General features: G+C 38.0%; 1 protein-coding gene across 1 annotated transcript; it reads left to right on the top strand.

The window, feature by feature from the left end:
- Nucleotides 1-10,496: 10,496 nt before the first annotated feature.
- SYT4 (synaptotagmin 4) lies at nt 10,497-19,683 on the top strand. The gene is made up of 4 exons (XM_037033614.1): nt 10,497-10,776; nt 13,791-14,605; nt 16,293-16,413; nt 17,819-19,683. The coding sequence occupies exons 1-4, from the start codon at nt 10,743-10,745 to the stop codon at nt 18,124-18,126; spliced, it is 1,278 nt and encodes a 425-aa protein (XP_036889509.1). The 5' UTR covers nt 10,497-10,742; the 3' UTR covers nt 18,127-19,683.
- Nucleotides 19,684-20,420: the final 737 nt, after the last annotated feature.

The following is a 20,420-nucleotide window of genomic DNA, read 5'->3' as shown; positions in this document are numbered from 1 at the left end:
AAGGAGACTTGACTGTGGGTGATGAATGTAATGCAATATACAGATGATGTATTATAGAATATAATATAAATCTGAAACTAATATAATCCTATTAACCAATGTTACCCCAATACATTTAACAAAAATTAAAAAATAAGCCCTGGCTGGTGTAGCTCAGTGGCTTGAGCGCGGGCCTGCGAACCAGACAATCGCGGTTCGATTCCCAGTCAGGGCACATGCTTGGGTTGCAGGCCAGTTTCTGGCAGGGGTCAGTTCCCTGCAGGGGATGCACCAGAAGCAACCATACATTGATGTTTCCTTCCTCTCTCCTTCCCTTCCCCTCTAAAGATAAATAAATAAAATATTTATAAATAAGTAAGTAAATAAATAAATAAATAAATAAAATCTTTAGGACGTGGACCACAGTGGAGTGATGGTGGGGGTGAGGAAGATAGGAAGGTGGATGAAAGTGGAAGAGACTATAAGGGGGATAAATGCTAATGGAAAAAATACAATTGAAATAAACATAAGACCTGGCTGATGTAGCTCAGCAGATTGAGTGCAGGCTGCAAACCAAAGGATCGCCGGTTCGATTCCTACTCAAGGCACATGACTGGGTTGAGGACCAGGTCTCCAGTGGGGGTCACATGAGGGGCAACCAGACACTGATGTTTCTCTCTCCCTTTCTCCCTCCCTTCCTCTCTAAATAAATAAAAGTAAATAAATAAATGTAAGAAATAAATCTTTGGGAAATTATAGGGTGAGTAGCAGCTCAGATATTTCTTTCTTACAGCCTGGGACACTTTCTCAGAACTTTTGGCTTCCAGGGGTTGTGAACACTTGGCAGTGGCTTTGACACATCACAATTGATTCATTCTCTTTTCTTCTCTATTGTTTTGGTTTGCAACCAGAGTGCCTGCACCAGGCTAGAAAGGAGTTCAACAGCAGAGCAACGAGGCCCATGGTTTCAACAAGGTCAAAGGATTAACAAAAATGTATTCAGTGCAAACACAGCCCAATTTACTCAGTTTTATCAGCCTGGCCCCAGGGGCTTAAGAATTCCATCAACATCCTTTAGACTGGTTCTCTAGGGGTATGTTTATAAAGGTGGGTAAACAAAAAAAGAGAAATACTACTAATTCCTCATCTATAAAACAGATCTATTAACATTCTCATGAAAATAGCGAGTATGTTCAAGAGGAAGGTTTGCTGATTAATGGAATGATATTAATATCATGTTGTAGCCAGCCCTGAGTATTGTATTGTATCTCCATTCTGCTTCATTTAGAGATGAAACAGTGTGCCTGCTGACCTCAGAGGCTTCTTCCTACCAAACAGTTAGGATGAACATGCGTGGGTTTACTGTTTTGGAACTTTCGCTAATGTGCAGAAAATGATACTGTCATTTTGGGTCAGCAGTTTTCAACCTTTTTCATCTCATGCCACACATAAATAAATTACTACAATTCTGTAGTACATCCGAAAGTATATTTTTTGTTGATTTGACAGAAGATAGGTATAATTTTGATTGACTTATGAAAAATAATAATAAAAGTAATTACCTACTTTTTTTTTTGCTCCAAAGTAATTTTTTAATTAGGTGCCTATAATTGTGTATAAGGATTTCTGGTACCAAGAATTAACCATTCAGACACAATCCTATTATGTAATGTGATCAATAAGATGCAAGTTTATTATATGATCTATATGTATTTATGGTTCCAGACAGAACATTCACACCAGATGGCTGTTGTTATGTTGGATGATGTCATTTTTATTGGACATTTTTATTTAGTCAGCACCTGACTAAATAGACAGGTGCTGTTTTGCATGTTTTAAAAATACTTGCAGCACACTGGTTGGAAATCGCTACTTTATGTTCATAAACTCATCACAAATAAGCGTATTAGGTTTCACATTTTAGATTATTTGCTCATGGTTTCAAAGTAACCAAGACAATTGGTATAAGATTATTAATATATTCAGTGTAAGATTTTTAATACATTGTTCTTTAATGTATGTTATGAGTTATAAAGACATGTTAGATAATAAAATATGAGTTAAACAACAGGAATAGATAAGAAAAACAATAGGTTCTACATGTTATAGAAAGGTCATATAGGGTAGGCAAGTACCACCTATATTAAGTTTAGTATGTAGAAAACTAAGAAGAGAAGATATTTTTATTTTTCTTACACTGTGCTTCAGAGTGAAACCCCAATAACTATTGACACAATGTAAACTAAAGGAAACATCACAATGTCACAATGTGCTATAAAGATGATACAAAGATTGAATCATTGTGGCTCAATTTACTGAGACCCGAAAAGAGAAAATGCAGTTCATGTGCCACATACAGATACAAAGAGCTACATTGTACATGTAAGCTGGTGTCCAGGCAGACAAGGAATCATTACTCATAAATTCACAAAGGCCATTTGAAATGGAGGAATAGCCAAAATGCAAGACTGTGTGTTGCAGGCATGCTGCCGTGCAGGTCTGCAATTACAGATGGGCTCTGGAAAGACAGAACTCCATCAACTCCCTTTCACAGATCTGAATGTATTTTGAGTGGATGAGAATGTTATTACCTTTTGAGTCACTACATAAGGACACCCTTATCTGCACCAGGATATTAGAGCCAAGTCTGACTGATAAGGAGCCCTCCATGAGGGAACACATTGGCTCTCAACCCTGAAACATCCTTAGAAATTACAAGGAAGTGTGGTTCAAAGGATTTGGGCAATACTTCCCCACAATATGCCATTTAATCATTCAATGAGCTGATTCTGAAAGGGCTCAGTACCTTGGCATCTCGACACTAAAAGGAATCACTCCAGCAAGTACTTCAGTAATTGCACATTATGCTTCAAACCTGGTAACATTTATTTACTCAGGCCCAAGTATAGAAAGAGTGCACATTTCAAGCAGCATTAGATTTAATTTTTAAACCTCCTCTTGGGTAGTGGTGCCTAATTTGTGTCTGGGAATTTACTATCAGCTATTTGTTTTTAGATTTTAGTTTTGACCCCAGAGTTGTGGAAAGTAGTGTAAAAGCAGCAAAGAAAAATCACTTCCAGCCGTGCCTTCTTGAATGAATCCTTGTTTTTAAGATTCACCTGGTCTTTTTCCTAGTTGTTCAGTGACTTCAAAATGTCCTGATGTGGAGGAAAAAGTATCCACTGATCACAGAGAAAAGTTAGCTATAGTAATATTTTATTTTATTTTATTTTGCTTTATTTCTATTTTCTTCCTTCCTTTCTTCCTTGGACCATGTTATATTAATGAGCATTAGCATCTATTTAGCATTAGATGTTTTGATGACAGTTGAGAACTTTAGTAGAATTGATCAGAACTTTGGGAGCCATGACTGAATATTAAATGGGTTAACTGTGGTTTGATGCCAAAAGTTAATTAGTAGGTTATACTGTAATTTTAAAAAGTTGGGGAGCACTGAGGGTGTGGGCAGGGCTGGGAATATAAGACAGAAAACTGTACTTGAACAAGAATTAAATAAAAATAAATATTAAAAAAACATTAAAAAATTGATTCCAGTAAAAGATGAGAAGGGGACAGAAAAATGTGCAAACCAGACTAAATTAACTTCAGTAATTTTCTATTATATGTCATTGTGCAGTCACCTAAAAACAATATTTTAATTGTTGTAATTTGACTTTCTAAGCTATCGTTGACTTTTCCTTTTTCCAGATTATGGATACCTTCTTAGGTATCGAAAGATTTCTTTGATAAAGTTAATTTTTTAAAATTTCTTAACTCTTTTCTTCCTTGCCACTATTAAATCAATATCATTAAAACTTGATCTTAATTTTCCCAGTATTTCTCATGAGTATATGTCTTGCTTTCCAAGAAGACATACTGTAAATGAAGGCAAAACAGTATAATTAAGATATACTTTTTACAGGATTAGGTTTTTTCCCTTCTTTGTTAGTTTCCAAGAATAGAGAAGGGTCTTCGATTATATTTACTGATATATTCTTTAAAATAAAAGTCACAAAAGTAACTTAAAGAGAAGTCACAAAAGTATGAAGTATGCTATGAACAATTGCCATTCATTTTTCACTGGAGAGAAAGTCCATATTTGTAAAGGGAAGACATGATAAACACTGACACACACTACATTTGTGAAGAAGAGCATTCTGTAAGTAAAGTAAAGGAAGTTTGCATAAAGCAAGAATGATGATGTTAAAGACGTATTTCACCTCCAATTTTTGGTTTTGTACATGTGCACCGCTGTGCCTGGACTTTCGACACTGGAAGTGGCGCTTGATTCTGAGTGGATTCAGCAGCGTGGAGATGAAAGCTGTTTTCTCTGCGTTGGAGAATTGTTTCTTAGTATTGAGTAATTGAAAGGAAGCTTAAAGGTCATGGAGTTCTAAACCTTCCCACCCCTGCCCCTCTAATCTGACACTAGTTAATGGCTTCAGCTCCCTGAACTTTACCTTAACTGCGTTATATGCATAATCAAACTCCTCACACGCGGTGGGGTTCTGAGGATTCCCAGGTGAAATCTATGACTTTCTTCTTGCCCATTTTATTCGGGACTGCTGGGACCACAGGAAGGACATTCAGAAATGCATATTCATTTTATGCAGAAGTTCGAGAAGTTCACATTTCATATGCATTTTCTTCATAGAATCTCTATGCAGAGCTGATTTCCAGTACCTTCGATTCTCATACTAACCATGTAGTTTCATAACATCTGTAGCTGGGTAAAAGAAATAGCTCCAAACTGGCATGTTACTGTAAGTCCAACAGAAAGTGCAGGTCTTTGATTCTGAGATAGCATCCAGAAAGTGAGTAGAAGAGTTGGAAACTTATTTAGAAGAATACTCAACTTGGGGAAAAATTTTTAAATCATAAGTACATTATAGATTATACACAGTCCATCTCTAGTTCAAATCATTTTCTGCTTTATGTTTTCCAGTCATTTTTCTTTCCTTACATGCATCTGCATTAATATTTACCCTAACTTGGCTATAGACCTCCTCAAAAATTGTTAAAGAACAAATATTCAGTTGATTAAGTTTAAAGATCTGATTACCTTTATTAAACGATTTATGAATGAGACAGCATTCCATTTAGCAAATAGAAGGGCGCTCCCATGAGCGGTACAAAAATAAAAGGTTTCTATAGGCAGAAAGAGGGTGGGACAAGGAAGTTAAAAGAGTGGGTTATTTCAGACAAGTTCACCTCCCCTTAGTCGAAGGCAGTGGGGTGGACGACCTCACTAGTACTGACGGGAAAATTCCAGCCTCATTTGATTAAATGCCACTCCTGAGAAACACTAAAAATGCAGTTAGATTAGGTATTAAGCATTGGTGGGACTTAGCAAAAGTGACTCCATTTGGAACCTTTTGTATCTTAACAAAATTTACCTTCATAAAATTTATGAAGCAATGCTAAGTGCCCATACACGCCAACTTTTGGTAATTTTTTTAACGTTTAGCATATATGCAGAAGAGTACAGAAAGTTTTGCTGAGCAACTCAATGAATTAAAGAAAAAACTTAGGAACTACCGCCCAGATTAAGATATAGAATATTAGAATATTAACATTGCAGACATCTCCATCGTCCTAGTCATTGGCTCCTATAAAGATATCACTACATGACCTCTATGGATTAATTTATTTTTGTGTGAAATTTAAATAAGTAAATCTCAGTGTACTTTTTCCTGTCTGATTTCTTTCACGCAACATTGTAAAATTTACCCTCATCATATATAGCAGGATTTTGTTCTTTCTTTTTCATTTCTATATATTATTCTACCATGTAAAGTTATTTATCCAATCGAGTATTGATAGGAAAAGTCAACTGTTTCCACATTTTGGCTACTGCAAATAATGCTACTATAAACATCCTAGCATCTGTAGGTGGTCTATGAAATTTAGCGACGGTTGGAATCACAGGGCCAAGACATACGTCTATATTCCGCTTTAGTAGACACCTCCAGATTCTCGAAACCCTGGTTACTAGTATAAAGGCCCCAAACCAGTGACTAAGACTTCTCCTTGCCCCCCATTCTTATCATCATGTCACATTGTCTACCCCACCTGTGGGAGGTTTCAATTTGCCTTTCCCCCCTGCTGATTGCTGCTGTTAAGTTCCTTTCATGTTATTGTGAGCCATTGGGATATTATATCTTTCTTAGTGAAGTGTCTCTACAAAGCCTTTGCCAATTTTTAAGTGGAAGTCTGTCTTTTAAAAATTCATTTTCCTTTCCATGTTTCTGCATACAGTTCCTATGTCAGAAAAAGTCATTGTAAACATATCCTCTTATCCCCGCTCTGCCCATTCTACGCCCTCTTGTGTCATTTGTAAGTACAGATTTGTAATTTGTACTTTTTGCTCTTTTTATGTTCTTTCAGTGTTGCCAGGAATTATCAATAAGCTTAATTTTCTCAAATAAATTAGATTTGTTGGTTTTNCCCCCTGCTGATTGCTGCTGTTAAGTTCCTTTCATGTTATTGTGAGCCATTGGGATATTATATCTTTCTTAGTGAAGTGTCTCTACAAAGCCTTTGCCCATTTTTTTTTTTTTTTTAAGATTTTATTTATTTATCTTCAGAGAGGAAGGAGAGAGGGAGAGAAATATCAATGTATGGTTGCCTTTCATGTGTCCCCTGCTGGGAGTTGGCCTGCAGGGAACCAGCCTGCAACCCAGGCATGTGCCCTGGCTGGGAATCGAACCGCGATCCTCTGGTTCGCAGGCCCGCGCTCAATCCACTGAGCTACACCAGCCAGGGCCCTTTGCCCATTTTTAAGTGGAAGTCTGTCTTTTAAAAATTCATTTTCCTTTCCATGTTTCTGCATACAGTTCATATGTCAGAAAAAGTCATTGTAAACATCCTCTTATCCCCGCTCTGCCCATTCTACGCCCTCTTGTGTAATTTGTAACGTACAGATTTGTAATTTGTACTTTTTGCTCTTTTTATGTTCTTTCAGTGTTGCCAGGAATTATCAATAAGTTTAATTTTCTCAAATAAATTAGATTTGTTGGTTTTCTTTGCTGTAGTGTAAAAAACTTCATGAATAAACGGGAACCGGATGGGATCTTTGAAGTGAGCAATAGTGGAGGCCTTTGCTCTATCTTTGTGGGAACTGTTGGCATATAGCCAAGGATATAACAAGCCTGACCTCAAGGATTTCACAAGAGGAAGTGCTGTAAGAATTTAAGTCAGATAAAACGTAAGTGTTGCTAAATCAGAGACTTTGGGGTCTGTATGAAACATTAACTGACCCTTAAAAGAGAGAGAAGATGTGGACAGAGGGGATGGAAGAGTGCAATCGGAGTATAGGAACCGATGCATCTGCGGTTATGGAAACAGGCTCCCTAAGGGCAGGCTAAATGGGACAGTCGGTGATAGCTGCGGGGCAGTGCTGACCACGCTTCTTGGAAGTTACCAGATAGAAGAAATACGAGTGCAAGTACGATCTAACGCGTTTTCTCCCAGCTGAGGGAGTCTTTCAGCTCTGTGAAGGCAAGGATCATTTTCGTTTTTGTGGCCAGTTTGTAGCTCCTGTTTACCAAAAACCTAGGAGTACATGTTTAGTACTCCTAGTACTCAAAATGTACTCCTACATTTTTGAAAGAAAAAAAAAATAGAGAAGAAGAAAGATTTTTATTTTCTTTTTTAATGAACATTTTTATTTTATTTTCAATAAACATGTTTAGACTTGGCCAATGGTAATTAATTTTTCATTCACGAGCCATTAAAGGCTAATTTAGATCAGCACATAGTAAACGCTGAATAAGCTGAAGAAAAGCAAATGTAGGAACGGTATATGGTGATGGGATTTCTGTGGTGCCGACTGCAGAAAGCATTTGTCTTGCAGGATTTTGACTTGGGTGTACTTGTAATATAACTCTATTGCATTACATTAAAGCCAGCTTTCTTCATAGAATGATATCAACTTTAAAACAATTATCCATTAATTACCCATTATCATATACTTCATTCTACTCCACCCACATTCCAGTAACTTGCCTTTATACTACTAATCTGTGTATTGATAAAAAATACTGAAGCTGACTGCAACATTTTCAAAACCTTTCAAATTTGTATTGCCTAAGAGAAAGTTTTAAATCCACCCACCAATATTTTAAGGAAATGAAGAACGTATAGATTAAACAATATGATTAATAAACTATATAATCATATAATAAATAAATATGTGTTAAATTAGAATAAAATGGATAAAAATCGTACCATGAGTCATCAACTGGATTTCTTAAAATCAGATTGAATTCAAGTGTTCCGTTCATTGTTGATCAATGTATATAGACATTTGTAATCAGAATCTAACATAAAGTAGGGTAAACGCTGAACTATTTCAACAATCAAAGAATCATTCTGAAGTGAACACTGCTACTTGTCCAGAACAGACTGTTTCCCAGGGCAGGAACTTGTTCGAGGCTGTGTGTTTTGGGTGGAAAAAAGGTGGTTACCTAGCAACAACCCTTCCTTCCCGGTCTCTGCTGCAAGAGCGGTGTGCTCACGTCAGCAAATTGAGTACTTGTTTGCTGGATCTAAAAAGAACAATGTAATAATGTGGTAGGGTGTGAATTTCAATCCTGAGAAACTCACAGGTTTTTTACTCTCTATTGGATCAGCTCCCAACTCCCCATCCAGAGCTGCTAGGAGCTCTTCTAAAGAGACTGGATACTAGGTAATATGCTATTCACAGAATGGAAATGAGGAAAACCTCTGGCACTTTAATTAATAACACTTATTTTCAGTTTGCTTTTAATGCAAGCAAGGAAATAGTTACTTTATCCACAATAGCATTAAGTCTGAGAAAGAAGTAATCTTATCACAAATGAGACAGCCCAGGGTGGGGTGGGGTTCTGTAGAAATAGTTTAAACAATCTAGACAGATTTTAGGTAACAAAATTTTACCACTTGAAGGTAAAATTAATGAGATACTGATTTATATGGAACATATGCATACGGTACTTTTGTTTACAAAAAATGACTTTAACCATATGTTAGCAATAACTTAGCTAGCAAACACACATCTTAGTAAACCTCACTCTATTATTTCATCGCCTGTGATATGAATCACAAACAAACATGACTCTCTTTCATCTAATGGATGTTTATTCCTAGGACAAATCTACCAGGTGCATGCTTAACTGAGGAAGCAAGTAATCTGAATGAAGTGAAAAGATAAGAACACAAATCACAGATTCTGCCAATGGAAAATTAAATACAGCAAATTAGTCTGTGTTTTCATAGCACGTTTTCATAAGGTTTAAAAAATCTGGTAGAAGAATGTTAAAATGCCACGTATGTGGGAGCAAGCAGAAAGGGAAAGAAAAGGGACATTGGTTTGTAAAATTTTCCATGATGCAAAAGGCTGAAGCCAGCTTCTCCCCAGACACAATTCTGACGCTCAGAGTGGCTGCTTGCCAGTGTGCAGGGACCTGTCATTTGTTCAGTAGCTTTCTGAGACTCACCCAGTGTCCCTTCCTCCCCCATCCCAGCACACACTGAGTGTCATTTGCTCACTGAGCTCCACAGCAAAAGAATTCTTTGCCAAGCAATAACTGACAGTTGGGGGAATAGCCTTAGTTCTCTATCTTGGAAAACTGCTAACATTTGTTTTAAAAGGGCTCACTCTTTAGATTAACATTAATTGGAATCTGACACCATATTTTTTCCCAATTTCTCGACCTTAGCAAGATCGTCAGTTCAGGAAAAAGAATAGGTTTTCCTTTGAAAATAACCAATAGTTATTGACGTCATTTTCGATTTTGGTCTGATCTTGTAACTGTTTTTGCACAACCCTATCGGAAGCCAAAGCTTTTAACCAGAAATGTAATTCCAGGAGCAGTCTTATTATATGCAAAAGTCATAACTGAGACTGAGTCTGAATACAGAAGGGATTATTCCCATCTGTTCCCACGTACTCCAACTGGTCAAATGTCAGATGTTAAAGGGGAGGAGAGCAGACAGACAGATGGAGTAGCAGCATCAGCAAAATGTCTAGACTAATAGTTTATCAGAAAATAAGTGATTATAATAGAAAAACTGTTATCTTATTTCAAATGGATGAATGTGCAATGGATCGTGTTCTAACATAAGTATATGAAAGAAAAATCCAGAAACCAAGAAAACATATTCTTGCATTTTACATGGGTCATTTGATGCAGAGATTTCTTTTACTCTTCCCTTAAATTGCCTCTGTAAATCACATTATTCTGAAAACTCACAGACACATTTTTACTGATTTAGATCATGAAAAGATTTTATATTAGGAACTGACAAGGATGAGTTTCAGGGTTCATCTCCAAGTGCCTCTGAGTCACCCCCACAGAATAGCGAAGCTAATATCCAGTAGTCCAACAGCTAAAATAATTGATGAGTGCGTGTTGAATCCTCAGGAGAGAAGGGAGGAAGAAAGAAAAAAGAGGAGAGAAGAGGTTTGGAGGAGGGAAAGGAGGGGGGCAGGTGCTGATTTCAACCCTGTAGCGTCAGGATTGCGTCAATTCGGGTTCCAGCCACGTCTGGAGTCTTGGAGACGAGCTGCTCAGAAGAGCCAAAACAGGAACAGGGGCGGCAAATCACGGCGCGAGGGCGAGTGGACCTCCCCCCCTTGCCTCCTCCCCGTTCCAGGCGCAGGTCCCCTGGGCTCTGCGCCGTTGTTTTCAGCACAGGGGAAAGCCGGCGCTTCAGATCTAGGCAAGTGAACCAAGCCAGAGTTTTCATTTCAGCACCTCGGACAGAGCACGCAGCAAAAAATGGCTCCGATCGCTACCAGCAGGGAAGAATTTGGTAAGCAAGTTACTCAACTTATAACTGCGGTTGTCCCTGGAATACTCCGGGTGGGCTGCGTTTTGTTGTTGTTTTTTTGGTTTTGTTTTTGTTTTTCTCCCGCGGGATGTTGAATATAGATCGACTCGGTAGTTATTCTGAAAGGAAAATTTGAACAATAAACAGGTAATCGTGGCTTATCTCTGTTGTTTCGCCCGTCCTTAGATATCTTTCTCCTTACAATTGCCTTCTGCTAGGGCTATTTTACATCCAAGAAGTTCCTTAAACGTTCAAGTAGCTCTGTAAATTGCAGCATGCGCTAAGGGAAGGGAGAGGAGTCTGTCGTTTGCTTGTTTGTTTCATTAATTTTATAGGTGATTTTTATTTGTAGGTAAATTTAGGGAAAGCCGAACGTTCTGTGGTTACATAAGGGTTTGATCTTGGCGTACATAACACAACTCACATATGAGGGGTTTGAGAATGTATATTTTATTAAGAGAGTGCACCCCAAGGACGTTTTCTCTGCTGTGTTTTTATTGTATCCTTGAAATACGTTGTTAGCGAAAGAGGCAGAATCCTAAGATGCCAGATGGAGTTAAAGGGATATTTGAAATGAGGTAGCTGAGCCCAGCTCTGAGAGGTGGGGGGAAGTGTTGCGGGTCAAACAGTTAGCTGAAAGCTACTGGAAACTAGGATTAGCACTCTGTTTTTCCAGTTCGGTTTCCCTTTTCCTATCCCACATTTTTGCACCTTTGGACTCTTCTCTTTTAATAAGGAAAATCAGATGTACTTCTTCAAATTAAAAAAAAAATCATACTGTGGTTCTCATTACACTCCAAAGATAAGAGATCTGAGTTTTACTCACTTTAGAAGTATTAAAAAATAAAAACGGAGAATTTCATAGAAGTTTGCCAATAAGGAATGATATCTGTAAATGCATGATGTTTTTAAACTAAGTGAAATGACTGAGATTTTTGCCTTCATAAGCTTAAGACTTTATCAGTAGACTTAAGGCACAGGGAGTAGTAAGTCTTCCTGTGTTATGTTGAATATTTTGTCAATTGATATAAGTATTGAGTAGAGACAATTAGTGATATTATATTCAGAAATGGGTTTCTATCACGGACTTCTCTTTGGGTGATAGAGTTTATATTGTTTTGATGTTAATCACAATTTCTGGTTTGAAAGTCAGAGATTTTCTAAAACTGAGGCATTTCCAGAAACTGTACCTCATGAAAAATATGTTCCAGCTTGAGCTATCAGTCCATTTAGGACAAAAAAAACCCACATCATTTTCTATGGCTTGTATTGTTCCTCTTGCTTTTATTAGTTCATGACTTGCTTTTGCTTCCTGGCCTTGTTTTATTAGAGAGTCCAGGAGTGGGTTGTTTGTTTTTTTTTTTTCCCTACCACAAAGACTTGAATAGAAGGAAAAACTGAAAAGCTGAGACTAAGTTTAGCTGATTATCTTTTTTATCTCTCGCCTCATTCTTTTTCTGTAACATTTGCTGCTTTTTCTGTTTAGGGGTTTAAAAGCCTTATTTTTTATCATTCTGTGATTTAGCTTCTTGATATAATTAAACAACAGACTATTTTATTGTTGTTTAATTTTTCTTTTTTATCTTCTTAGATACTTCTGCTTTCCTTTGACACTTCTAAATGTTCCAGTGCGTACTGTAAATTATTTGAGTTTAGTTTGTGATCATGAAGTAGACAGGCAGAAGATTTGGAGGGATGAGGAAGGAGAGTAACAAAAGATTATTCCTTTATGGGTTATTTAAACAAGACTTAACCCTCTCCTGACTGGGACTTTTAACTTTATTCTTCAGTATCTGGCATGAAAAAACATAGACTGGCAGGGAACTAAATGCAGATAATATTAGTTATATGCACTTTGCTTATATTAAACATTGACTAATTGGTACCTTGTTTCCTGGTACAGTAATACTGCTTGTACACATGTTACTAATCATCTGTGGGATAAATATGCTTACACAAGAAACATGATAAGCTTCATGCATAATCAATGTTACCGAATGTCAGTGTAATTTAATGTGCCCTCATTCCCGGAAAGAATGCCAATTTCAATTTGTTCATCATTTGCCATGTGGAAGTATGCTAGGAAAAAGTCAGTTATGGATAAAATTGAACTTTAAATTATCTATACTCAATTACTCTTCTCATTACCTGTTAAGGAATGATGACTCATTGAGAATCATTGTTTGGTTTTATCCTGTGTAGTGTAATTAATTTGTGCTTCAGACAATTCAGTGTTTGAGGAATTTGGGGTTAGTGTTCAAGGAGTTTTTGGTGTTATAAGTCATGCAATATTAATATCCTGTTCTTTTAAATTATTACTTTCTATATATGTCTGTGTGTATCTATCTATATCTATATCCATATCTATATATCTCTTACCACTATTGCATAATTTGGATGGATATTATTAATGAGTCTGTGACAATGGCAGATAATGTTCCACCATTTCTTAAAATTACCTGAATCACTGAGTCCCTAGATGTTTGCTGCTTGGATCCTGGGTAGATAAAGAACAACTAAGAATACAGACTCTCTCTCGGTATTTGAAGAATGTGCATTTAAAGTTTTATAGTCAGTAAGCATTGATCCTTCTGGAAAGTCTCCAAATGTCAATGAAAACATAATGCAATTAGTACTGACCCATCATGCTACATTGACTCATCTGTGAAAACAAAGGCAGGTCAGGGTCATTTAGCATTCCCTCCCCCTTGACTCAGGCCCTGCTGTACTTTTTCATTTCATTTATGGAAGCTGCTGACATGAAGAAGTTTCTACTATCCTGTATTTTTCCCTGTGTGTCACACAAAGGATGTGCTTCCCCCCCCCGCCCCCCAAAGGTGATATGAAATGTGTACAGAACTCAGACCCAGAACAGTTGGAAAGTCATTCAGTCCGTGCCACCTGAAGCAACCAACAGTTCTAGGGTGCTTTTCACATAGGCTCCTGTGTCCAGCTCTGCCCCTTTAATAGATGTTGTTGGTCTTTTGATTTTTCAGATGAAATCCCCACGGTGGTGGGGATCTTCAGTGCATTTGGCCTGGTCTTCACGGTCTCTCTGTTTGCATGGATCTGCTGCCAGAGAAAATCATCCAAGTCTAACAAGACTCCTCCATATAAGTTTGTGCACGTGCTGAAGGGAGTTGATATTTACCCGGAAAACCTGAGCAGCAAGAAGAAGTTTGGAGCAGAGGACAAAAACGACGTAAAGAATAAAACAGCTGTGTCAAAGAATTCATTGCATCTTGACCTTGAGAAGAGAGATCTCAATGGCAATTTCCCCAAAACAAACCTCAAAGCTGGCAGTCCCCCTGATCTGGAGAATGTGACCTCAAAGCTCTTTGCAGAAGGGGAGAGAGAAGGGGTTTCCCCCGATAGCTTAAAGTCTAGCACTTCCCTCAGTGCAGAAGAGAAACAGGAGAAGCTGGGAACCCTCTTCTTCTCCTTAGAGTACAACTTTGAGAAGAAAGCCTTTGTGGTAAACATCAAGGAAGCCCGTGGCTTGCCAGCCATGGATGAGCAGTCGATGACCTCCGACCCATATATCAAGATGACGATCCTCCCAGAGAAGAAGCATAAAGTGAAAACCAGAGTTCTGAGAAAGACCTTGGACCCAGCTTTTGATGAGACCTTTACTTTCTACGGGATCCCCTACACCCAGATCCAAGAGCTGGCCTTGCACTTCACAATCTTGAGTTTTGACAGGTTTTCAAGAGATGATATCATTGGAGAAGTCCTTCTTCCTCTAGCAGGAATTGAATTGTCTGATGGAAAAATGCTAATGAACAGAGAGATTATCAAGAGAAATGTCAGGGTAATTCATTTGTAGTGCTTAAAATATTTACAATCTTTTAATGTAGCTTTTTTGCATCTAGGGGGTTTTCATTAGGATGATGTTTTATAGATATTATCTTTACCGTGTTTAATTGTTATTAATTATAATCAAATAGGAGCAGGGGAATAGAGTAGATGAAAGAAAATTTAATTCACAGCTGAGATTATTAAAATATTTTAATGATATAAAAATAGGCATCCTTTATAGATTTTTAAGTATTATATATAACTAGTTTTTTGTCAATTTCTAGCCCAAGTAATTTGACTAAGATGCCACTCAACTAAAATGTAGGCAAATATTTATTTATACTCAGGCTAACAAAGTTAGCATAATTGAATTTGAAATTGAAACTGAAATTGAAAATTAAATCAATTTATCCTGAGGATTTGGAAGTTGTATTGACTTTTCATAGAATTGCTTTTCCAGGAGGAGACAGCACATCACATTGAATTATAAATGTTCATCTTTGTGTCATATAACAGGAAATGAGTTACTCTGCCTTCACAGTTGTACTACTTTGGTAGTTCTGGGAGGATTAGAAAATAGGACATTAGTTAATCAAATTGAATCCTCTTTCCCCATTAAATAGAGAACTCAACCGATTCCAATTGTGGTATTTCAGAATAACTTGTGTCTATAATGTATAATTCCATAGAATACCATCAAGCTCATTTTGACCATATCTTTGCCTCTGCCTCTTCGTTGAAATTAATGGGAGCCAAGGTCCAGATACATTAAGTAGCTTGTATGAGACACCCAGCTGTTTCGTGGCAGTGGGATGCCTATCTGTGCCCTAGTCTTATTCTTCTTGAAGTGTTTGTTCATACAGCTACCCACTGTCAGCTTTTGTATAAATATACAGCGAAGTTTTAGGAGCTCTGGTCCAGACACCATTCTTAGTCATAATCAAGCCCCAAGGTTATACTTGGTTACTTTCAGTTAAAACTTGTACTTTGAATGATTAGTAATCTTATTTAACGTCTTTAGAGTACAAATAAAACCTAAGTATCATGCAAAGAAGGATCCTGCAATACTGTCCCAACACAAAGCATTAAAAATCGACTAAATTCTCTCTAATACTTAATTCACTCCTTACATTAAATAGGACTTTGGGTGGGGGCTGCTTGCAGAGAATTTTAATGCCATCATCCATGTGGACCCAGAGAGTGATGGGGTCTGAATAAAGTCCAGTTGCTATGAATCCAACTTCCAATAATCTCAGCGCTAAAGAATTTAAAATAAAGTCAAACTTAACATGAGTCGTTTTGCCTTATTATAGATTCATTTAAATGACTAGATAATTTGTTACTGTTAATAACTTCAAAAAGTATAGATTTAATTTAGAAAGCAAAAGCTAAACGTACCTCTGTGTAGGCTATACTCTAAATATCCTTTAAAACGTGTCTAGTAAGGGGTGTGGCTAACTCATTTCAATTTTAACACCCAGTAGTACCTAAAAGCACCACAAGATGGCAGGCAGTCGTTTTTAGGTGGTGACGGTACTACACAAAAGCTTGTTACTCTAGGATTCCTTAGCATCCTACAATAAAAATAAGTAGAAAAGTTACATTTAACTAACGACAGTTTTACATCGCTTGAAAATGTTAACATAAGTACAAATTTCCAAACAAAAAATAATAAATATACCACATCTTCCTTTGTTTAGAAGTCTTCGGGACGGGGGGAGTTGCTGATCTCTCTCTGCTATCAGTCCACCACGAACACTCTCACTGTGGTTGTCTTGAAAGCTCGACACCTGCCCAAGTCTGATGTGTCCGGACTTTCAGGTAAGAACGCTTCTGGGAAACTCAGGCTCCACGTGTCAGTGAGAGCCACTGGGCAAAAAGGTTAACTGCCGTCATTCTGCTTTGCCTTTTAGTCACAATCACCAGGGCTGTGATTGTCTTCCTGTTTCTCATTTCCTGGGCTAATAACGTGACCCAATGCCATGAGCAAGAGGAAGACCATGGCATCGTGTTAAGATCTAAACCAAAGCTAGTACAGGGCCGGTGTCCGGAGGGGGCTCAGCAGACGGCAGTGGTGAATGCCGTGATGGGAGGCCATGGCAGGAGACCCAGGGTGGATATAAAGTGAAGGTGTGGAAGAGCTTTTCGCAATTTTAGTGTTTTAAGTGAGCCTGCCTACCCTCACACTTCTATTATTTTATTATGCTTCCTTTTGGGTTTTCATGTCTGCTTTAAGAATTACCTTTTGGTTTTGTGCCTGATTTTTTTAAAAAGCAGTTGCATAGCATGATGAGAAAGAACACATGACCTATGGGCTAAAATGACCGGAGTTCAAATCCTAACCCTTCCATTTCTTAACATAGTCAGCTTGGGTATGTTTCTTAAACTTTGTATAAACTGGACATAATACTTATATTGAGGTGGGTGTGAGGACTAGAAATATATATTTCACTAAATATCACCTATTATTATTTTATTATTATTAGATAATAGAAGTTGAGGACATGGTATGGTCTTAAAGGCTTAGATTTAGGGAGTTAAAATTAATTTATATGCTAATATCAGAAAAAGGCCAAAATAATATAAATAACTATGTGATAAAGTAGCATGAACCTAAAGTCCACATACTAGCACTGACATGGGAAGGTCAACAGTAGGAAACAGAAAGCAATCCCAGTACACGATTAAAGAAGCATAAAAAAGTTAAAGCCAAAAAGGGCATTGCCATTGTAAATTCTTAATGTCTGTTCAATAGGAAAAGCAACCCAAACTCAGAGAGCTAGAAAGACTTATCTAAAGTCGCACAACTCAGAAAGGTGAGATGTTCACCAATGTTTTCTTCTCCTTTGTCTTCTTGTTCTTGTTCTTCTTCTTGTTCTTGTTGTTGTTCTTCTTCTTCTATCCTATTACAGGAATGAGTTATTAGCAATTAGCATGTGTCACTAGAATATTCTCTTTTCTTCTCCTTTATGTTGTCTCTTCATCTTGTCATTACAGTTCCTCCCTCATGGCCTGGTTTAAAACCGTTTTCTCTCATGCTATACATTCTTAGTTAATTTGCCGACAAGAGAGAATCTGAGGTTATGCCTACTTCTGCTCCGTTCTGCCTCATTTTCTTTGTAATCACATGCTGTAGGCACGCAGTCATCCCTAAGGACACTGTAATGCCAAGGCCCGCCCCCCAGCCACGGCCCGTTTCCGTAACGCCTGTTGCTTACCCTTGCAGACCCCTACGTCAAAGTGAACCTGTACCAGGCCAAAAAGAGGATCTCCAAAAAGAAGACTCACGTGAAGAAATGCACCCCCAACGCAGTGTTCAATGAACTGTTTGTCTTTGATATTCCTTGTGAGGGTCTGGAAGAGATAAGTGTTGAATTTCTCGTTCTGGATTCCGAAAGGGGATCCCGCAATGAGGTCATCGGGCGTTTGGTGCTGGGAGCCGCGGCGGAAGGGCCGGGCGGAGAGCACTGGAAGGAGATTTGCGACTACCCCAGGAGACAAATCGCCAAGTGGCACATGCTCTGTGATGGGTAGCACGCTGGCCAAGCGTCGGGACTTACTGAGTTTTACTGGGCCAGGAACAGTTCTTTTTTTCTTTCTGATATGTGGTTGCGAGCTTGGGACAGCAAGCTACCTTTTCTTCTTGTGGGTGTTGTTAGAAATGGATCAGATGAACAGACCAGAAAGTCACTGTCCGTGTGTATCCTGACAGTGTCCCCCTTTACTAGAGACATTGGATCAATTTTCATAAGATATTTAATTTCGTCAGCAGGTTACCAGTGATGCCAAAAAGAGTGGTCAAGCGTTTCGCAAACACTGTGGTACAATTCCACATCATGGCTGTGGTTTGGAAGGTGCCACTCTCATCAGAGCACGCCACTGGAAGTTAGTGGGATGGTTAAGATTTAGGAATGAAAAGCATGTCTTATGAAAATTCATCCCTTTTTCTTTGAGTGGGGAAATCCATTTTCTTTACATCCAAAGATAATAAGGAAGTGTTTTCTAGTTTGTTTTCATTAATTATGTCATGTGCAAATGGTGTTCTACATATAAAAGTATATGGTCATTACCCTTTGTTTTGTAATTACTTGATACGATTCTGTCGTTCAGAGGAGTAACTTAGGTTTGCTTCAAAAGGCCAGTGAACAAACTGAGTCATCATTTTATCAAAGGGCTGAGTTAAGAACACTGTGGCTGAAATATGATTTTTCTCCCCCCTTAAGGTTATATGTGAGTCAAATGTTGTAAAATATAATCTCACATAAGGACCATGGCCTTGAATTATTTACTGCCTATCACAAGCGTCAGTGTGGTCTTAGGAAGCCCTATTCACCTTTGTGAAGTTGTCAAACTAGCTAGTGGGTAAAGATAGGAACTTCAGGTAGAAATCCAGTTAGAAATGCAGTTTTCTCGTAGGAAATGTGTAAAGTATGCCAGTGTACACTCAAGGCCTTCTCTTGCACACAGAGAGGGCACGGCTAAGTCTTCATCGAGTTGCTTTCCAGAAAGGACTAAGGTTCTATTCGAAAAGAAACACACGAAGACTGAAGTTTTAACCACTGCCAGACGGAAAGCATTAATTACTGAAACCAAGAGTAAGAAGTTGTTATACAGCAAGCCTAATACAATTTACATATGTTCACACAAAATCTATTTAGGCTGCCAAACTAGCACAATAAAGAATGTTTCACTGACTTTTCTCGGCTGATTTGTCTTGAGCTGTTTCCTATGGAACAGTTTATAGGCAGACTTGTGTCTTACACCATTTCTCCAGTGCCAGGGACCTGAAATTCATCGAGAACCTATTAGAGTCAAGCAGTGCCCTGTGAATGAACTTGAGGTAATGTTACTATCTTTAAGTATTTAGAGACGTATGGGTGCAACTCGGGTACAGTTGAAGTATTAATTATGCAAGTTAGCAAATAAAGTCTACTGAAAATTTTACATTTTGAGTCAGGTTTTGTGTCTGTATGCTAGCGGTTTTTTGAGAATGTGTTTGATATCTCCGTGTTTGTAAACTCTATGACAATGCATTTTCAAAACAACTTCTACATGCTTTTTATGACTATGCCTAATGTATAGAAAAATGTTTTACATGTACAAAAATTGAAACTGACCTCTTTTTGTGCTTTAAGATGACTTTGGGATTGAAAAGACCCTTCCCCAATCATTTCCTTCATTCTACCACACAGTCACCTCTCAACATCTTGGTCCACTCGGCATTTTCATGAGAGCAAAAGGAAAGGAACTGCAGTCAGTGTGTGGTTGGGGAAATCAATGGCCTGTTAATGTATGTCTATTTAGTACGTNAGCGGTTTTTTGAGAATGTGTTTGATATCTCCGTGTTTGTAAACTCTATGACAATGCATTTTCAAAACAACTTCTACATGCTTTTTATGACTATGCCTAATGTATAGAAAAATGTTTTACATGTACAAAAATTGAAACTGACCTCTTTTTGTGCTTTAAGATGACTTTGGGATTGAAAAGACCCTTCCCCAATCATTTCCTTCATTCCACCACACAGTCACCTCTCAACATCTTGGGCCACTCGGCATTTTCATGAGAGCAAAACGAAAGGAACTGCAGTCAGTGTGTGGTTGGGGAAATCAATGGCCTGTTAATGTATGTCTATTTGGTACGTGGGCCGTGCACTATAATACATTTTGGAGCTCTGCACATTTGTGAGGAGTCAACCCAAAGTGCCCTTCCCAGCTGCCAGAACTTAGTTGTGGTACCAAGCGAAGGGTGGTTGTTGGAAAGGGGTGATAATTTTTTTTTTTAAGTGGAACAGCAAAACCAACAACACATACTTTTGAAATTACAAT

The sequence above is a fragment of the Sturnira hondurensis genome, unplaced genomic scaffold (assembly GCF_014824575.4).
Source record: "Sturnira hondurensis isolate 20B ecotype Veracruz unplaced genomic scaffold, ASM1482457v3 Scaffold0001872, whole genome shotgun sequence".
NCBI lineage: Eukaryota > Metazoa > Chordata > Mammalia > Chiroptera > Phyllostomidae > Sturnira > Sturnira hondurensis.
The sequence above is the reverse complement of the archived record's forward strand: the minus strand, read 5'-3'. Positions and strand labels throughout refer to the sequence as shown.